The sequence below is a fragment of the Lutjanus erythropterus genome, chromosome 6, assembly GCF_056507025.1.
Source record: "Lutjanus erythropterus isolate fLutEry1 chromosome 6, fLutEry1.hap2, whole genome shotgun sequence".
Taxonomy (NCBI): Eukaryota; Metazoa; Chordata; class Actinopteri; order Lutjaniformes; family Lutjanidae; genus Lutjanus; species Lutjanus erythropterus.
The window spans coordinates 43,333,660-43,350,987 of NC_139322.1; the positions used below are offsets into that span (position 1 = coordinate 43,333,660).

General features: G+C 41.3%; 1 protein-coding gene across 1 annotated transcript; it reads right to left on the minus strand.

The window, feature by feature from the left end:
* Nucleotides 1-10,336: 10,336 nt before the first annotated feature.
* Nucleotides 10,337-11,215, minus strand: LOC146326256 (general transcription factor II-I repeat domain-containing protein 2-like). The gene has a single exon (XM_084719900.1). It carries the CDS (start codon nt 11,213-11,215, stop codon nt 10,337-10,339), a length of 879 nt encoding a protein of 292 aa, XP_084576026.1.
* Nucleotides 11,216-17,328: the final 6,113 nt, after the last annotated feature.

Genomic DNA, 17,328 nt, shown 5'->3' on the forward strand with positions numbered 1-17,328 from the left:
TCAGACGGGCGTTTTGGGAGCGAATGGCCGCCGTCAGTTGATCTGAGTCGGCTGGGTTCATGCTGGCCAGTTCGTACTGTCACAACCGAACTAGGACTGAACCCAAATGCACGACTCTGGAGACGAGGTCAAATATAATATCTTTTAATAACAAAGTATCAAAGGAAAATCACTCAATCGAGGAAGATCTCAAACTAACAAAAAACACTCTGATGAGGAAAAATACTATAAACACAGAAGAAATCAAAATCACTCTTTCGAGGAAAATAACAAGGCAAAGTATCAAAATAACATAAGGCAAAACAAAGTATCAAAGAATACGAAACCTGACTTGACAAAGGTTGTGGAGCAAACAGGCATGGGTTCTCTGGCACACAAGACAAGACGAACTGGCACAGGACAAAGGGAAACACAGACTATATACCCACACACATGAGGTAATGGGAAACAGGTGGAAACAATCAGGGCAGGGCAGACAATCAGACCAGTGGGATCACACAAGGGGGAAGGAGCAAGTTACCTGAAACGAGAGGAGAGTTAGGTGTCAAAATAAAACAGGAAGCCATGAGACAACATAGACACAAGACAAAAACTAAACATAAGTTATCCTGACTTCTTGGACATGACAGTGATGACATAAGGTGTATGTATGATTCTATAATGATTTTATTGCCACATGAGGAAAAAGAAAAACATGAAACATGGTTTAAGGCAAAATTATGTTCAATGATGAATTTATTAAAAATATGAAAGAGTGGGTCAAATCTAATGGAAATCCTGTGCCTGAAAATGAAGGTACTGGTATTTGAATACTGATGATGGTGTTAATCATGATGGTGTTGATAATGATGATATTGACCCTAATGCCAGTGTTTCCATTGTGGGTAAACATTCCAACAAAAGTGTCACCAGTAATAGGTCAAGTACCACTTCCTCTACACAAATTAAAGCAGAAGCAGAAAGAGCTGCACTTGTTGCTCGAATGGCAGCTTTAAAGGAATGCCATGCATTGGAGGAACAGGAACAACAGATAAAAAGGAAAAAGGAACAGCTTGAGTTAGAAACTGAGCAAGCCACATCTACTGCTAAGTTGGCAGTTTTGCAGGCTTTGGATGGACAATGTATCTCTCATGCACCAACAGATGGCATGAACTCTTATTTTGAAAAGGAAAAGAGGAAACTGGCATCAGTCAATACTCTTCATCCCATGGAAAAGAAATTTGAGCCTGCAGCATATAAAGCAACACAGCAAAAGGATGAGTCATTAACGCAAAACAAACAGCAAACAATGGATGTGCGACCAAAACAGCCTGAAAGGAAGATTTCAGTGGCAAGGCAGCATCCTGATACACATGATCAAAGGCATTTGGAAACATCACAAGCTTTGTTGCCTGTTACAACAACTGCTTGGACAAATCAAAATAGCAGACAACAGACAAATCATCAACAAACCGATCAAGTCTACCTGGAAATGTTATTATGCATAAGCAAAATGAAATAACAGCTGCCCTTGTGCACCAGCAGCACTTACTGTCTCTGCCGATGTAGGAAACACCCCAAGTTTCAGAGTTAATGATAACTGAATAATGTCATCACTATTTAATGTGCTGTTCAGGGATCGGTTTATCCACTGCTGGTCATGTGATATGGTTAGCCACTCCCACCTGCCTTTGAGGGGTGGCTGATGTCACACATCAGCATCTGTATGCTTTAGAGCAGTGGTTTCCAACCCTGGTCCTCAAGGCACACTGCCCTGCATGTTTTAGATGTCTCCCTGCTCCAGATCTGATTCAAATGCTTGATGACAAACACATAGCGCTGAAAGATAAACCATTGGATTTTTTTCTAAGAAAGCAGGATGAACTGAAGCTGTCCAAGTCCACAATGCAGTCCTGTGTTACATCAACGGCCAAAGCTCAGGAGGCTTCATACCGTGCCAGCCTCCACATAGCAAAAGCTGGAAAAGCTACACACAATTGGCGAGCAACTGTGTCTGCCATTGGCAGAGAAATGACACACATCATCAAAGCTGCTAAACAGTTAAAATTGGTGCACTTTCAAACAACACAGTGTCATGGAGAATACAGACAATGGCAGATAATGTTAAAAAGACACTGACTGAGCGCATTAAAAGAGGTGGCATCTGAGATGCAATGGACACACTGCAGCATCCATCGCAAGGCACTTGCAGTGAAGAAGATGTCCGATGAGCTGAGGTCAGTGCTTGACCCAGCTGTCAAAACAGTTGACTTTATTAAGGCCAGACCGATCCATTCACATCTGTTTCACATGCTCTGTGATGAAATGGGCAGCGAGCACATCCAGCTCCTGCTTCATACAGAAGTCAGGTGGTTCTCAAGAGGGAAGGTGCTTTCAAGGCTTTTCGAGTTGCACAGAGAGGTCCAGGTGTTCTTACAAGACAAAAACGTCCCCATATCAGATGTTTTTGAAGATACTGTATGGCTCAGTCAACTGGCATACTTGTCAGATATTGTCTCCCATTTAAACAAACTGAATTTGGGACTACAGGGACTCTGTCAATGTTTTTCACGAGCAGGACAAAATCAGCACAATGCTGAAAAAGATGCAGCTGTACGAAATCAAAGTCAAGGCAGGTGATGTTTCAGCTTTCCCCGCTTTGGAGAGTTTTCTGTCTGACAATGACCTGCAGCTTGATGACGGGGTCAGGGACAACATCGCTGCACACCTCATCTCCCTCAGACAACAGTTCAAGGAATATTTCCCAGTGACGCCCAAAATAAACAACTGGATGAGAAACCCATTCAGCATTGAAACCTCTGATATGCCCAAGGATTATACTGTTTGTGAGCAGGAGAGTTTAATAGAACTGTCTTGTGATGAAATACTGAAGTCTGTTTTCAAAAAACAGTCACTGTTTGACTTTTTGGATACAGCAACGCAGAGAATACCCTGTGCTTTCGGATAAGGCCTTGCACTTTCTCCTTCCTTTTGCAACAACATATCTGTGTGAGAAAGGCGTCTCTTCACTTGCCTCCATTAAGACAAAATGCAGAAGCAGGATGGATGCTGAGCCAGACCTGAGATTGAAGCTGACCACAATCAAGCCTGACATCACAGAACTGTGTGCAGAGACAGGCGCACCCCTCTCATTAGGCATATGTAAGTTTTCAATACTCATGCTGGCCAATTCTTAATAATTGTGAGTGGTTCATTGCTTCCCTTTTTCCTACTATATTGCTACGGGTCATATTTCTAAATAGCAGAGTACTGACAGTAAGCACACATTAGTCAAAGTGGTACTGAAGGATTGTATTTAGCCTAATAATGTTAAGACAGGTGTGTGTTTTTGGTCCCACATGTAGTATTGACTTGTCAAGATGGTGACAGTGATGACAAGAAAGGTCTTCATGTGTCATTCATATTGACTTTAAGCACTGACTTTTCTAATGTGAATGTTCAATCTTGTTATGGATTTGTGATTTTCTGTTGTGAAATTGTGAATGTTTCATATCTATGTTGCTAAAAAACACTTTGGAATTTGGATATCTGTGATCTAGATTAAAAGAATATTTTTTGAAGAAACAGAACACTTATGGCTCTGTCAGTCTCCTGTGTGTATGTGTAAATGAATAAAAATACAGCTGTTCTTAATGTTCTCACTTGCTCTGTGTATGAGAGATAAAGAGGTGGTGCACCTTTTTAGGATGAGTTTAAGTGCCTGTTATAATGCTACCGCTTCGTACAGTGTGGCTGTGGCTGGCAATTATCAACAATTATCAATAAATAATTTACATATTAGCAATCAACATGTGTCCTGTGTGAACTCCCTATAGCTAATAGGGTAAGTCTTCGCTACTGTATGTTCAGGTTGGGCATAATGGTGGTACTTGGAGAGCTTGATATTTTCTCAGGTGGTACACAGTGTAAAAAGTTTGAGAACCACTGATCTACTGCATATATAGACAAGGCTTTAGCCTGGCTACCAGTAAAGTTGGAGAATGTTAAAGCTCTACAAGCCCATGTTTTACTCTTATGCGGATGGAATAAAAGAGCTTCATTATTTGTAAGAGTTGGATATGCTAAGCAATATGAAAAGAAGAAGGCATACTTTATTAATCTCTGAGGGGAAATTACATTATTTTCACTATTCCCGAAATATACACACATGCACAAACAAGACCTAAAGACATGCATTTGAGACAGGTGTCAGAGCAAGGGGGCTGGACACATACATACAGTCAGCACATCCTGAGCAGTTAGGGGGTTCAGTGCCTTGCTCTAGGGCACCTCAGGAGGTGAACTGGTACCTCTCCAGCTACCAGTCTAAAGTCCATACTTTTGTCCGAGTGGGATTTGAATTGGCAACCCTTCAGTTCCCAAGCCCAGTCTTTACAGTCTGAGCTACTGCCACCCAATGGTGAAAATGGTGATTTCCAAGCTGCCATACTTCGGGAACAATGGAGGGCTGCTGCTCATGACATTATGGAAACATACAACCAGAGAGCTCATTTAATTGATACTGTATTTCTGGAGAAGCATGGGAGGATCCTGTCTGACCCAATTTTTGGTGATATTGAGGAACATGTCCCACAAAATACAGCTGGTTTAAGACCTTAAGACCAGAGTGAAAGGAAGTAGTTTTGCTACTACAGTAACTTCAATTGGATTCATCTGAATATAAAACTATGACAAGTAGCTCAAAGAAACAAGGTCTGTACTGTCATTGCTGTTCACATGCTCACCTTTTGGAGAAATGCCAACAGTTTAAAGGTAAGAAACAGATTTCCTCAAGGAGAAAGGAATTTGTTTTGGATGCTTATGCACTTGACACGTAAGCCGGGATTGTAATAACTGCTTGATCTGTGAAGTTTGTGATGAACAACATTCCACTGTGCTTCATATTCCAAAGGCAAATGTTGAGTCAGAAAAAAACAAATGAGCCACCAGGAGTTAAACCATCAACTCTTCCCCAGACATGTGAATGTACAAAGGATCAGTGCATTGACTCCATTATTTGGGTGCAGATCAAGTCCACCAAAGACAATTTTTATCCTCTGCCAGAAATCCTCACACAGAGGCGGATGCCAGTCACTTCGGATGATATTGTCACTCCTGATATGGAAAGGTGGCCTAATTTGTCAAATGTTCATATCCCCACCATAAAGGCCAGCGTTGACTTGCTGATAGGAACCAAAGCTCCCAAGGTATTGGACCCTTGGGAAGTGGTCAACAGCTGTGGAGATGGCCCTTATGCTATAAGAACAGTGTTGGTCTGGGTCATCAATGGCCCATTGAATGGGAATAAAAATCAGTATAACCATGACTTTAATGAAAAAACCTTAGAGCAAATGCCGGAGCAGCAATTACAAGGGAGAAGTGGAAAAGTATGTTACATTCCTCACCATGGTGTCTATCATCCCAGAAAGGGCTGTCTTCAAGTGGTGTTCGATAGTGGGGCCACATATCAAGGAGCATCATTAAACAGTGAATTATTGCAAGGGCCTAACCTCACCAGTTCCCTGCTCTGAGTGCTCACTCGCTTTAGGCAGGTGCCTGTGGCTTTTATGGGTGACATACAGGCTATGTTTCATCAGGTGAAGGTTGTAGAACAAGGCAGAAACTTTCTACACTTTCTTTAGTGGTCAGAAGGAGACTTCAACAAAGGGCTCAAAGACTACAGAACGGCTGTGTGCTTGTTTGGAACGGTTTCTTCCCCCAGTTGGCTAGTTACGCAGGAACTGAACAGGCAGCTTTTCTGATGAGACTGTTCACGCTGTCAAGCAAAATTTCTATGTTGATGACTGTTTGATGAGCTTGGGCTCAGAACGTGAGGCCATGCAAATGATTAAGTAACTCAATGCTCTCTGTAAAAGAAGTGAATGCTTTCTGGAGAAATGGATAAGTAACAGTCGAGCAGTGTTGCAGTCAATTGCAGAAAATCAGTGGGCGAAGAATATAAAAGAGCTGGATCTGTCATGGTTGTTGAGTTTTTGGATTTGTTTTGGTTTTCTTGGTGTTTCTGTTCTCCTGGTTTCCCTTTTTTCCCCCCTCCCCTTTCCTTCCAGGGCAGTGTGTGTGGCAGCGGCGGCAGTCATTGGCTGGCTCAGCATAATGAGACGCACCTGGCTCTCATCAGTGCATTTCCCCGGCTATATGAGCTCGGCCTAGTCTCCACTCCTGTGCCGGACTATTCAGTCGTTGTCGGTAAAGTAGCGCAGCAAGCTTTCTAGTGGATCTATGGTGTTTTTTCTTCGTGACTCTAATCTACAGTGTTTTTGTGCAGCCTTCAGTGCCCCTTCCGACCGTGTGTGCAGCCCTCATGCTCCTGAGCCTACGCCAGCACGGTTCTCCTCCTGTCGATTCCGCTGCGCCAGCCAGCCGACCGCGTCCAGCACCTGCCCTCGCCTTTCGTTGTTTTTTGCTCTTTTGTGAAATAATAAACTTTGTGAAAACTGCTCTTATCTCGCTCTCTGCGTCTGGGGTCCTGGCCAAACTCTGAACCTAACAGGATCTGGATCAAGACGATCTTCCGGTTGAAAGAGCTTTAGGTCAGCTTTGGTGTGTTGAGTCAGACTCAATTCAAGATGGAGGTGAAACAGCAGTCTCTAACCAGAGGCGGTATGTTTACCACAGCCAGCTCAGTGTACAATCCTTTGGGTTTTCTGTCACCAGCTACTCTGCCCTTCAAGATGATGCAGCAAGAGCTCTGCAGGAGAAGCTGTGGATGGGATGATGCCATGCCACCAGATATCTTAAAACAGTGGGAAAGATGGTTGGAAGATATTAAGATGCTGACCTCATTCAAGGTGGAAAGACGTTTGAAGGCTAAGGACTTTTGTGACCTCATGCACAGCCAAATACATCATTTTACTGATGCCAGTAAAGACGGCCATGAGACTGTAACTTACATCAGGCTGAGAATTGCAGAGACAATGTTAATGTTGCTTTCCTATTGGGTAAGGCCAGAGTCACACCTTTAAAATCTGTGATGATTCCACGACTGGAATTTACAGCAGCGGTCCTGGCAGCCAGCGTGGACGTGATGCTAAATGCAGACCTTCAAATGCAGTTGGACAAATCTGTGTTTTAGACAGACAGTTCATCATTTTTGAAATATATTAATAATGAGAACAAGCATTTCCACGTTTGTGGAAAATAGGATCTCCGCCATAAGAGAGGTTTCAAGCCCATCCCAATGGAGATATGTTGGCTCCAAAGACAACCTGGCCGATGCTGCATCCAGGGGAATGAAGGTGCCTGATTTTCTGACAAACCACAGCTGGCTTGAGGGCCCCAGTTTTCTTTGGAAGTCTAAGGAAGATTGGCCAGAAAAGTCCATTGACGATGTTAAGGTCATTGACCATCTCATGATTTACTTCTCAGACTGGAGGAAACTCAAAGTGTCAGTAGCCTGGTTTCTCTGGCTGAAAAAGCATTTGTTGCAGCTCAGTCATCAGAGAAATGGTCTGAAGGCCTCTTATTCACAAGCTGGGCAAGTGGTAGGACAAAGAACCACAGTTACACCAAGGAGTAACATCCTGAAGCCCAAAGATCTATTGGAAGCTGAGTTGAGACAGAAGTGGAACCAAAGGAAACAGAGTTTGGCAGCTGGAGATGTCATCGTCATCATGGATTCTTCAGCTCCATGTGGTTCCTGGCCTCTCGCCAAAATGCTGGAGGTTTTTCCTGACAAAAAGGGCATGGTGTGTTCTGTCAAGCTGCAGACCAAGAACAATATTATTGAGAGACCTGTTACCAAACTCTGTTTGATACAGGAGGTATAAATTGAATCATGGTAATTTGCGTTTTTGTGTATGGTAACTGATATTTTCACATTTGGCTCCTATTGTTATTGTTGGGTGGCTGGTGTTACACATGTTTTGAGTACTTTTGGAAACATGTTTGAGCTTAATGGACACTAACAAGTTTGTAATGGAAAATAAATGGATGGAGTGTTCAACTGGCAAGTTTGACTCAGACTTTGATTCATCAGACATGGTAACAATCAGCGTGTCAATTAGGTCATCCCGGTGCAGCACCTCAGTGGCTTAAAGCGTTGACTTGGCCTCTACAGAGTGCATAGACACAAGCATAGATGTTTATGACTATGACAAGTTCCACATTAGTGTCTCCACAGTGGTTCATTTGGAGTTGGTGGAGTTTGAAATCTTTTAAATGTTTTCTTTTCAAAACATGGAGCTTCAGACTTGTGTTTACTCATATTGTATATTCACTGATGAGCTTTGTGGCAGTGCTTATAGACCTAAGTAATAAATATTTGTGACTGCTGTTTTCTGTATCAGCGAGATAGAGTTTGGAAGCCTGTTTGAGGGGAAGACAGTGATGTTCATTCGGAGGTGGGAGTCATCCATTGTCCCTAGACTTAAGCAGATTGCTGTGTTGGAGAGGGGAGTTGTGTCCTCCTTGTTGGATCAGACTGGAGATCAGAATGATGGTAAATAGTTGTCATTTTATGAATCCTTTGTTCTCCTAGTTTTTTGTGAAAAATGTAATAACTGAACAAACCCATTTTCTTATGCACTTATCAAATAGATGAGCTGCGCCACAGTATGCTCAGGTTCTCAGACACCTGCTTCCACCAACATCCTCAGGAAGGGGTGCAGCAGTCTCAAGCCAATGCAGCATGAAGTCAGCTACTGGACTTTGTACTGGTATGTTTTTTGTGTGTGCTTAAAGGGATAGGTTGTGTTTTTTGAAGTGTGGTACTTATCCTTAGGTACTTATCCATAGTCAGTGTGTTGCCTACACTTAATGGCAGTCATCATTCCCCCACTTTGGAGAAGTAGCTGGACTACTAGTGTAGAAAACAAAGCAATGTACTGCTATGGTCAGCAGCAAAATATATTTTAGCCACCAAAAAAAATTTATATCAGTTTAAATGTATGCTATATTTAGAATATTTTCACCACTTTACTGTGCTGTCATAGCCTTGTCCGACAGGAAACAGCCGTCATAAGACAGATATCACTCTCTCCAAACCAATCAGACCCCTTGGCAAATTTTACCCCAGATGATGGGAATTGCTTTTCTACTTTTGCTTTTGTCTTACTCTGTAATTTTTTTTAAGCTTTATAAAACACTGAAATCACAAAATAACACAAACTAATCAATCAAGGAGAGAGTGATATTTGGCTCATACAACTGCAGCTTCCTGTTTGGAAAAGGCTGTCTGATGGCAAGGTAAGCAGTGGAAATATTCAAAATATTGTGTGTACTCAAACTGATGTTGTCGTCAGCAGTATATGGCTTTGGCTTCATAAACTGGTACTCCTACAGCTTCTGGGGACCACCATCTACTGTAGTATAAGTACCTCATACAACCTCACTTAAAAAATGCAAACTATTCCTTCAAGGGACAGTTTACCCCACTCCCAAATCAAAATTCATATTTTCCTCTGGCTTGTAGTGCTTTTATCGATCTAGATCAGGGGTCTCAAACTCAATTTACCTGGGGGCCGCTGGAGTATTCCACAAGAAAAGGGTTTCAAGTATTCCGAAAAAAAGTACAACTGATCCAATCTACTCGATCTTTATTATTAACAGTTCTTCAACATGAATGGTTCTTCTGAACATGAACTGTCCTTCTGAACATGAATGGTTTCTTCAGAACATGAGCGGTTCTTCAGAACATAGGCCTCTCTTGCCTACTCCTTGCTGCCAGAGACCTGGCAGCGCTTCCTCTCACACACCTGAGCCACATTTGGCTTGAGGGAGGAAGCAGTTGAGACCTTCAGTATGGCTTGAAGATGCTCATCAATAAGTTTGGACCTGTACTTTGACTTATTGAAGTTCATGGTGGAGAAGAGCTTTTCACACAGATATGTGCTCCCAAAAAGGCACATGGTCTGCTTGAACATCCTGGAAAGGGAAGGTGGGGGGCAATTCTCTCAAAAATTGTCCAAGCTTGTCTGCTTTTCCACTCACCTCCCTGAACTTGGCTTTGATTCCAGAATTGCACTGCAGGTCAATGAGCTCCATTTGAAGCACAGGAGGGGCATCTTGCACATCGAAGGAGAAGGGGTCAGCAAAAATTTGAAGTGTGGTTCTGTGTGTCTTGAAGTCTACAACCCTGTGATCAAATTCCTCCCGTAGCTTCACAATGGCATCAGCATACTTCTCACCACTGAATGGTGTGCCCGCATCCACGAGTGTCTTGCATGCTTGGAAATGGCAGAGGTTTGTCTGAGAGAGCTGGGCTTTCCATAACTCAGTGAAGTAGAGCACATTCTCATATGCTGACTCTATTTTCTCCAAAAAGGCACGGAACTCCCAGTGCTTTAAGCCCCTGGATCTGATATGATTGATGCATTTCACAACGACAGACATCACATTGTCAAACTTCAGGCATTTGCTGCAAAGGGCCTGCTGAATGATGGATAATGCAGTGCAGAGCAATGGCCTCCTCCACACACTCCTCTTCCAGTTTTCTATGAATAAGTGCGACCAGTCCATTTCTGTTGTCTGTTGTTATTCCTGCAAACCTCTTCCATGGCAAACTGGCATCCACAATGGCATCACACAGCTGGTGGAATATCTCCTGAGCGGTGGTCTGGCCATGCATTGAAATCACTGTGAGCAACTCCTCCATCACTTCAAAATTGTCATCAACACCACGGACATACATCGCAAGCTGCGCAGTGTCAGTGATGTCTGTGCTCTCATCAAGAGCGACTGAGTATGCACGGAAACGTTTGGCTTTCTCACACAGTTGATTATATATGTTACCTGACAAGTCAGAAATGCGCTCTGCCACTGTGTTGGCTGAAAGGCTGATGTTGCTAAACTGACCCTTCCTTTCTGGACAGACTATACTTGCAGCCTGTAACATGCACTTTTTGACGAACTCGCCTTCTTTGAATGGCTTTCCCATCTTAGCAATCATCTCACTCACCACGTAGCTAGCTTCGACTGCTGCCTCACTCTCTTTGCTTGCTTTCTTGAAGAAATCTTGTTGCCTCAGTAGACATGTTTTAAGATTGGTGAGCTGGTTCTGTCTCTCATCTCCCTGGTATTTTGCATACTCCTCAGCGTGTCTAGTTGAGTAATGACGTCTGATATTGTATTCCTTGTGCACCACAACTTTCTCTGTGCATATAAGACACGTCGGGGTGCCCCTGTGCTCAACAAAAAAGTATTCCGTCTCCCACTTTTCCTGAAATTGTCTGTGCTCGTCGCCAACCTTTCTCTTCACGGCAGGTTTTGAGAAGGACATGACTGGGGCTGGGTGACAGCATATATTTTCCTTCCACTTGGTGTCACTCCAGAATCACGTTTCAACCAAGTGACTAACGTTGCTAATTCATGTTGGCTAACTTGACAACAAACGGCACTGGGAGCTGTCATGAGCCTGAGCTATGGCAGCCCATAAATGCCATAAGTGATTTAAAAAATATATATATATATATATATAAGTCCAGGGCAAGTGCAGCACGCGCAACAACTCGGCAAAAAGGTGCGTTTGAGAAAAACGCGCGGGCCACACTAAACACTAAACTTTGATGTCAAGTAGGGGGCCACAAAATATTGTCTCAAACTTGCCGCCCGCAAAATGAAATATAATGGCTCAGCTTGTAGTCCTCAAAATGGCAAAACATGAATTGCAATTGAATTGAATTGAATAAAAAACTCAACAGCATTGTCTGTTTCCAGAAATGATCACCCAGTCAGTCAAGATAACGCGAAGACCTTGTTGTGAGCCATTGTCTAGATGAAACTGCTCAAAACAGACATTGCTGTTTTCCTTGGTCCAATTTTTTAGGCTCATATTTTTCATGAACGAACGAATAAATAAATGGATTAAATAAATAAATACTTAAGATATATTGTAAAATTGTCTACTTTTGTAGATGCAATATGTTGCATCTTTTGACTGTACACCTGCTCATGGCTAGGTGTAAGATTTAAATTTGTTCAAAAATTCAAGCAACAAGAGGACTTAAGACTAGATGGTGCAACTATCATAACTATTAGATTGGACTTGGAATGCCAAGTTAAGACTGACTTAGCTTAAGACCAGGTATAAGTCTTGCTGGTGCAACCGGCCCCTGATCTGCTGTATGAACGCTGAGGCATCCAGGTACATGGTTATGCTCCTCTTTGTTTGCTGTCACGTAGTAGGGCTTGCTGTTCCAGATTGCATTTTTCCCCTTGTTGTTGTGTGCTGGACTGTCTCAGGGGCATCTTTGCCTGCAACTTGGGTCCATGTTCCTGTGCTTGCCCCCTGCTTCTGGGATTTTTTTTATCACCATCGAGACATACACTTTTTCTTTCTCGGACTGTGTGGAGATCCTGTGCCTCTTACGAGGTGCTATTGCCATGCAACCAGTAGCTTTCTACAGATACAAGCTTACACAGTAAGAAGTGTACAAAATGTAGGCTATTGAAAGTGAGAGTACTGAGATGGACCAAAAAATAATTAATATACAATGCATGCATTTCATGTCACATCTAGGGGCACAAAATGTTTGCCACTGGTCTATGGACTGCACTTTGAGAGCCCATGTCAGGCAGACCTGTCATATTGGATCACATTAAATTTTGAGTGTATCTAATGAAGTGGCTAGTCAGCATATTGCATGTGTCACACTCTTATTTGCTTTTTCATTTATTTTACTCTCTGATGAAGCCCAAGATGAGAAGCTGCCATAACTGTGGAGTAAGCAACGTGTGAGCTTTTGTTTGCCACCTTGCAAAGTAAGAAATAAAAAAAAAAAAGAAAAAGCTGAGGACATGCAGCTTGGATCAGAACACCCTAAAATACAGAAATGAAAGCTGTTAAACAGTGCATTAAAGGGCACTTTGTGAACAACCTGCAAGCTTTAATTTAACCATTTGTGAATTGCAAATAAAAGAGGCCAGAGACTGGAACTGGCCCGTTTTCAGCATGACCAGCCCTGACTGGTGATTGGCCAGTCAGCATCACATATCTGATTCTGTACCCGTCATATATTTACACACATGTTCTGCATGATGATCACATCGTGCGTGCAGCACACACTAATGTAGCATAGCACCAACAAAAGCACTCATCACAGCCACACACACAGATACATGCTTGCATGAAGTCAGTGATAGATTCCAAGAACAGGATAAAGAGAAGGCAGACAGTCTACAAGGAGACACAACAGCTGAGCAGCTGACGATGTTGCAGAACAGCTGCAAACTTTCTAGCCCTTCATGCTAATCTTAGCTAGCAGCAGACTGCTGTTCACAGAGGGACAGTTAAAATCTCACCTCCTGTTCTGGCTGAAAAATAAACAACCTGTGTTTGTGTTGTGTCTCCTCAAACATTTTCTCACCTAGATTTGTTTAACTTTTCATTCTGTTTTTCTTAGGTTTACTAGTAGTATTTAATTAATATTTAACAGTCAGGGTTTTATTATGAACATCCAATTTAATCTTACAAGAAAAGTTGCAAAAATGTTTGTGAATGCTGTCAATTTTAGTTCTTCAAAAGACTAAAAATCAGCCAAAATCTGTATCGGCAGAGTTCTTAAAAAAAATTGGAAATCAGAACTGGCCAGGAAAATTGGAATCAGTCCATCTCTAAAAGAGGCCGGTAAAAACGCCATAACATAACACCTTTGAAACTGGTTTAAAGAAATGGAAACAAGGCAGGGCATTTTTCCCTTATAGCAGAATGTACATATGTGGAGCTTTCTCCAGCGCTGAGCACTGGAGACGGTCTGGCTATAGACTGGCTCTAGAGGGGGCTTTTATTTCTTGCAACTTTCACAGTCACCATTCTCTGTTTACAATCTGCCACTAAATTCTACAACCTGGTCCTCTAAGAGGGGCACTAAACAGGGATCTGAAGTAATATCAGTACTTTATAATAATGTTAAAAGTAAACGGTAAATCAGTACTTTATACACAAATCAGCACTTTGTATGTATGCATTTCCCAATACAAAGGCAAAATCTATACCCTAAAAGGGTGACTTTAAAACCCTTCTGTCGAAGCAAACCCGAGTTTTCGCAGTTTTCAAATAATGGGAATAATTATTAGGGAAACTCTTGATTTTAGATTTGGTTTTTTTGTTTCTTTGTTTTTTTGTTTTTTTCTTGTCTTCTTTCTTTCTCTTTTCCTTCTTTGCCCTGACTTAATGTTTTTTGTTTTATTTTTTGTTTTATATTCTAAGTCAGTATATATATGTACTGTTTAACTGTAATAAAAATAAAAAATAAAAATATTAGAGTGTAACACATCAGGGACTTGATTGATTACCACCTTATTTTTTCCCACCTACACAACAAAAATCCAAGTGTGCATTTAACACCAGTTTCGGTGTCTATATAGGTCCAAGAGTTCACTGAACACCATCAAAAGTGTAAAATATATACTCCAAATAAAGAGTTACATTTGAACCCTTACAGTGTGCAATTGTACTCCGTCACTGGTACTTTTAGACACTATTCCAGTGCTTTTCAACACCTGCAGTGTAAACCTAGAACTCCCTGAGAGTAAAAGATATACTCTAAGTAAGTGTTTTATAGAACTCTGCAGAGCTTATCATTTAACACTCTGAGAATGAGAATATACTCTATGACTGGTATACACTTAACACTTTTAAAGTGAATTATCATCACTTCAAGAATATATAGTCCACACATTATTTTCTTGAAAATATAATATTAACTTTATTATAATATTATAATAAACACATTAACATATTAACAAATGTCTTAACATTATGGAAGTGTACAGTCAGCTCTTGTTGTATATATACATATATATTGTTATAACAGCAGTAACTCAATAAAATAATTGAAGAAAATAATTGAATACTTGTCAGTGCAAACTCCCTGACAAAATCCCTCTTTGAATTACTATTGCTCCACTACAGCTCAGCAAGGAAACATGGTCTGCCAAAACACAAACAGATACTGTAACTTTGGGAGATACAGCCTTCAAAAATCTGAACCTATCCTTGAAAGCACAATATACACAGCCTGATAATGTACAATGTGACATTCAACTGGTGTTGCAGTACTGTCAACAGGTGAAATCTGAAACTGAACCATAAATCAGTTCATACAGTGGACATCAAACACTGCCAAAGTTACGCAGCCATGGTGCGAAATAAGCTTGAATTTTTTTTTTTTTTTTGTATTATCACTGAGATAAAAAAAAAAAACAACAACAACAAAAGTGTAAAAGATTAAACATAAAACTTTCCTACACCAATACATGCATAGGCAGCCAGCTCTGTCAAAACCATATGTTGTCTGCAGATCAAATGGCTTAAACAAGTCCAATTCATGAACTTTCAGCAGGGAAATATTTTCAGAATTACCCTGTCTGACAAACGAAGTGTCTCAAAATCCTTTGCCAGGAGAAAATAGTCACCATTAAATTCAACAATGTCTTTTATCTGACTGAATACTGGCAAATCCTCCTCCGTGTTTGAACAAACCAGAAGGCCTGGGAGATACTCTGTCCCAAAACAAGTAATCCAAGAAGTCACATTAACTTCACTGTGTACATCAAACCTGCAGTTCTTTAGCAATTACTTCACCATTTTCCAAGGCACTGGCCTGAACAGTTTTCACTGGACCACAGTTGATGCTTTTGAATGGCATAGATTCCCAGTGGTATGCCACAGCCATCTGATCTGATGACTTTGTTATATTCTTGAAATTTTTGATAGTGCTCTTGAAAAACCTGTGTTTCGCTTCAAACCTCATAGCCAAAACATGAAGAATTGGGTCTATTTTTCAGATGCATCTGGGGTAATGAGTCATGAAGTGATGCTTGGGAATCATTTTGCAATGTGGATAAATCTCTTTGAAAAGTTTGTGATGCTCAACAATGATATACTTTAGACATACTGTCATGCCTTCAGTGATGACAGGAGAAAATATGATGTTCATGATTTGCAGCAGAAGCAGCAAAAGTCTCCAATGAGCATTTCCTTCCTGTACAACATTCTACATACCCAAGAAGTGAGTGCAAGCCCAAACTGTCCCCAGTCACCTGTGCAATTGGTCCATTAGAGAAAGGAACTTCCATTCCTGTACACTCAAGGACTTTCAGATCATTTATGAGGGGCTCCAAGATAGCATTAAATCCATACTTCTTTACATCCTCTGTATGAAAAAGGGCCAAAAGATGAATACTCATAACTGCTGAGTTTACCTTTCGTAGAATAAAGTATTTACCTCCAATCTTATGGATCCCATGCTGTGATCCAAGTGGATTTGCCACTTCAAAATCATCATAGAATATCTGTATTTGAATAGTTTGATTTTTCAGAGAAGAGGGGGTGACTTTTAAAATAACTTCCATCACAGAAATCTTTGTAAAACCCAGTCTTCTCACAAGGCTGCAAAAATATGATTATAAATCTTTCTATTGTTGAATATAAACTTCAACGTTTTCAGTAGAGGAATGTACACAAATTTGTCTGTCATGGGGACCTGATCATATGTGCCAGCTGTTCGATTCCTTCTTGTGTCATACCTCACTCCTGGAGCAACCTCAACAGGTTCTACAAGACCCCATTTCTCACTGAAATGTTTTTTTTTTTTTTCATTTTGTCTCAGTGTTCAGTTTGCTGAATGGATTTTCAAGACTCCCAGAATAATCATCAAATTTTGGTCTAATGTCCTCATCATTGGGGAGTAATTTTACAATATCATCTTTGACATTTGAATGCAGTTCCTCTACAAGCTCCTCCATATTTTCAACAACAGTTTTTATGACATTAGTAGCCACACCACAGCTTTGAAGTTTTGCAATAAGGGATGCGCACATTTCTTGGGTATGTTGCATGGTGTCATTACAGCTTTGAGAATTCACTGGTTGCTCTGAAATTGTTGACTCAGCTGACATTGTTTGCTCATCAGATACAACAACTGACGGAGTCAGAGTCAATTTGATCTAGACTTTCAACACTATGCTTGGAGTGAAGATGTTTCCTGAAGCCTGAAAAAGTGCAAAATCTGTGACAGCAACCATTCTGGTCACACACCAGTAGAAACTTCTTCCCAGGATAAAAGGCATGTGAACGTTTGAGATGGCATAGCAACTGCTGAATAGTGACAAAAGTGGACTTGCATACAAAACATCGATACACCACAACATCAGTTTAGGAGCTTTGCCCTCAGGTCCTTGACTCTAGGAGCTTCATGAGCGAACCCAACATCAATACTGTAGATGGTGGTCTGCACAAATGTGTACATGCTGTTTAAAGCCTGGTCATACGAGATGCCAAACACATAATGTGCCTTGAAAAGTTCACCGAAGGCTGACGAGGAACACTTGGCCTTGCAGGAAAGGAGCTGACCGTCCATTGCGATGTAGTATTCATGGATGCTGTTTCTT

Coding starts and splice junctions, on each gene's coding strand:
- LOC146326256 (XM_084719900.1), bottom strand. CDS start 11,215: ATGTCCTTCTCAAAACCTGCCGTGAAGAGAAAGGTTGGCGACGAGCAC.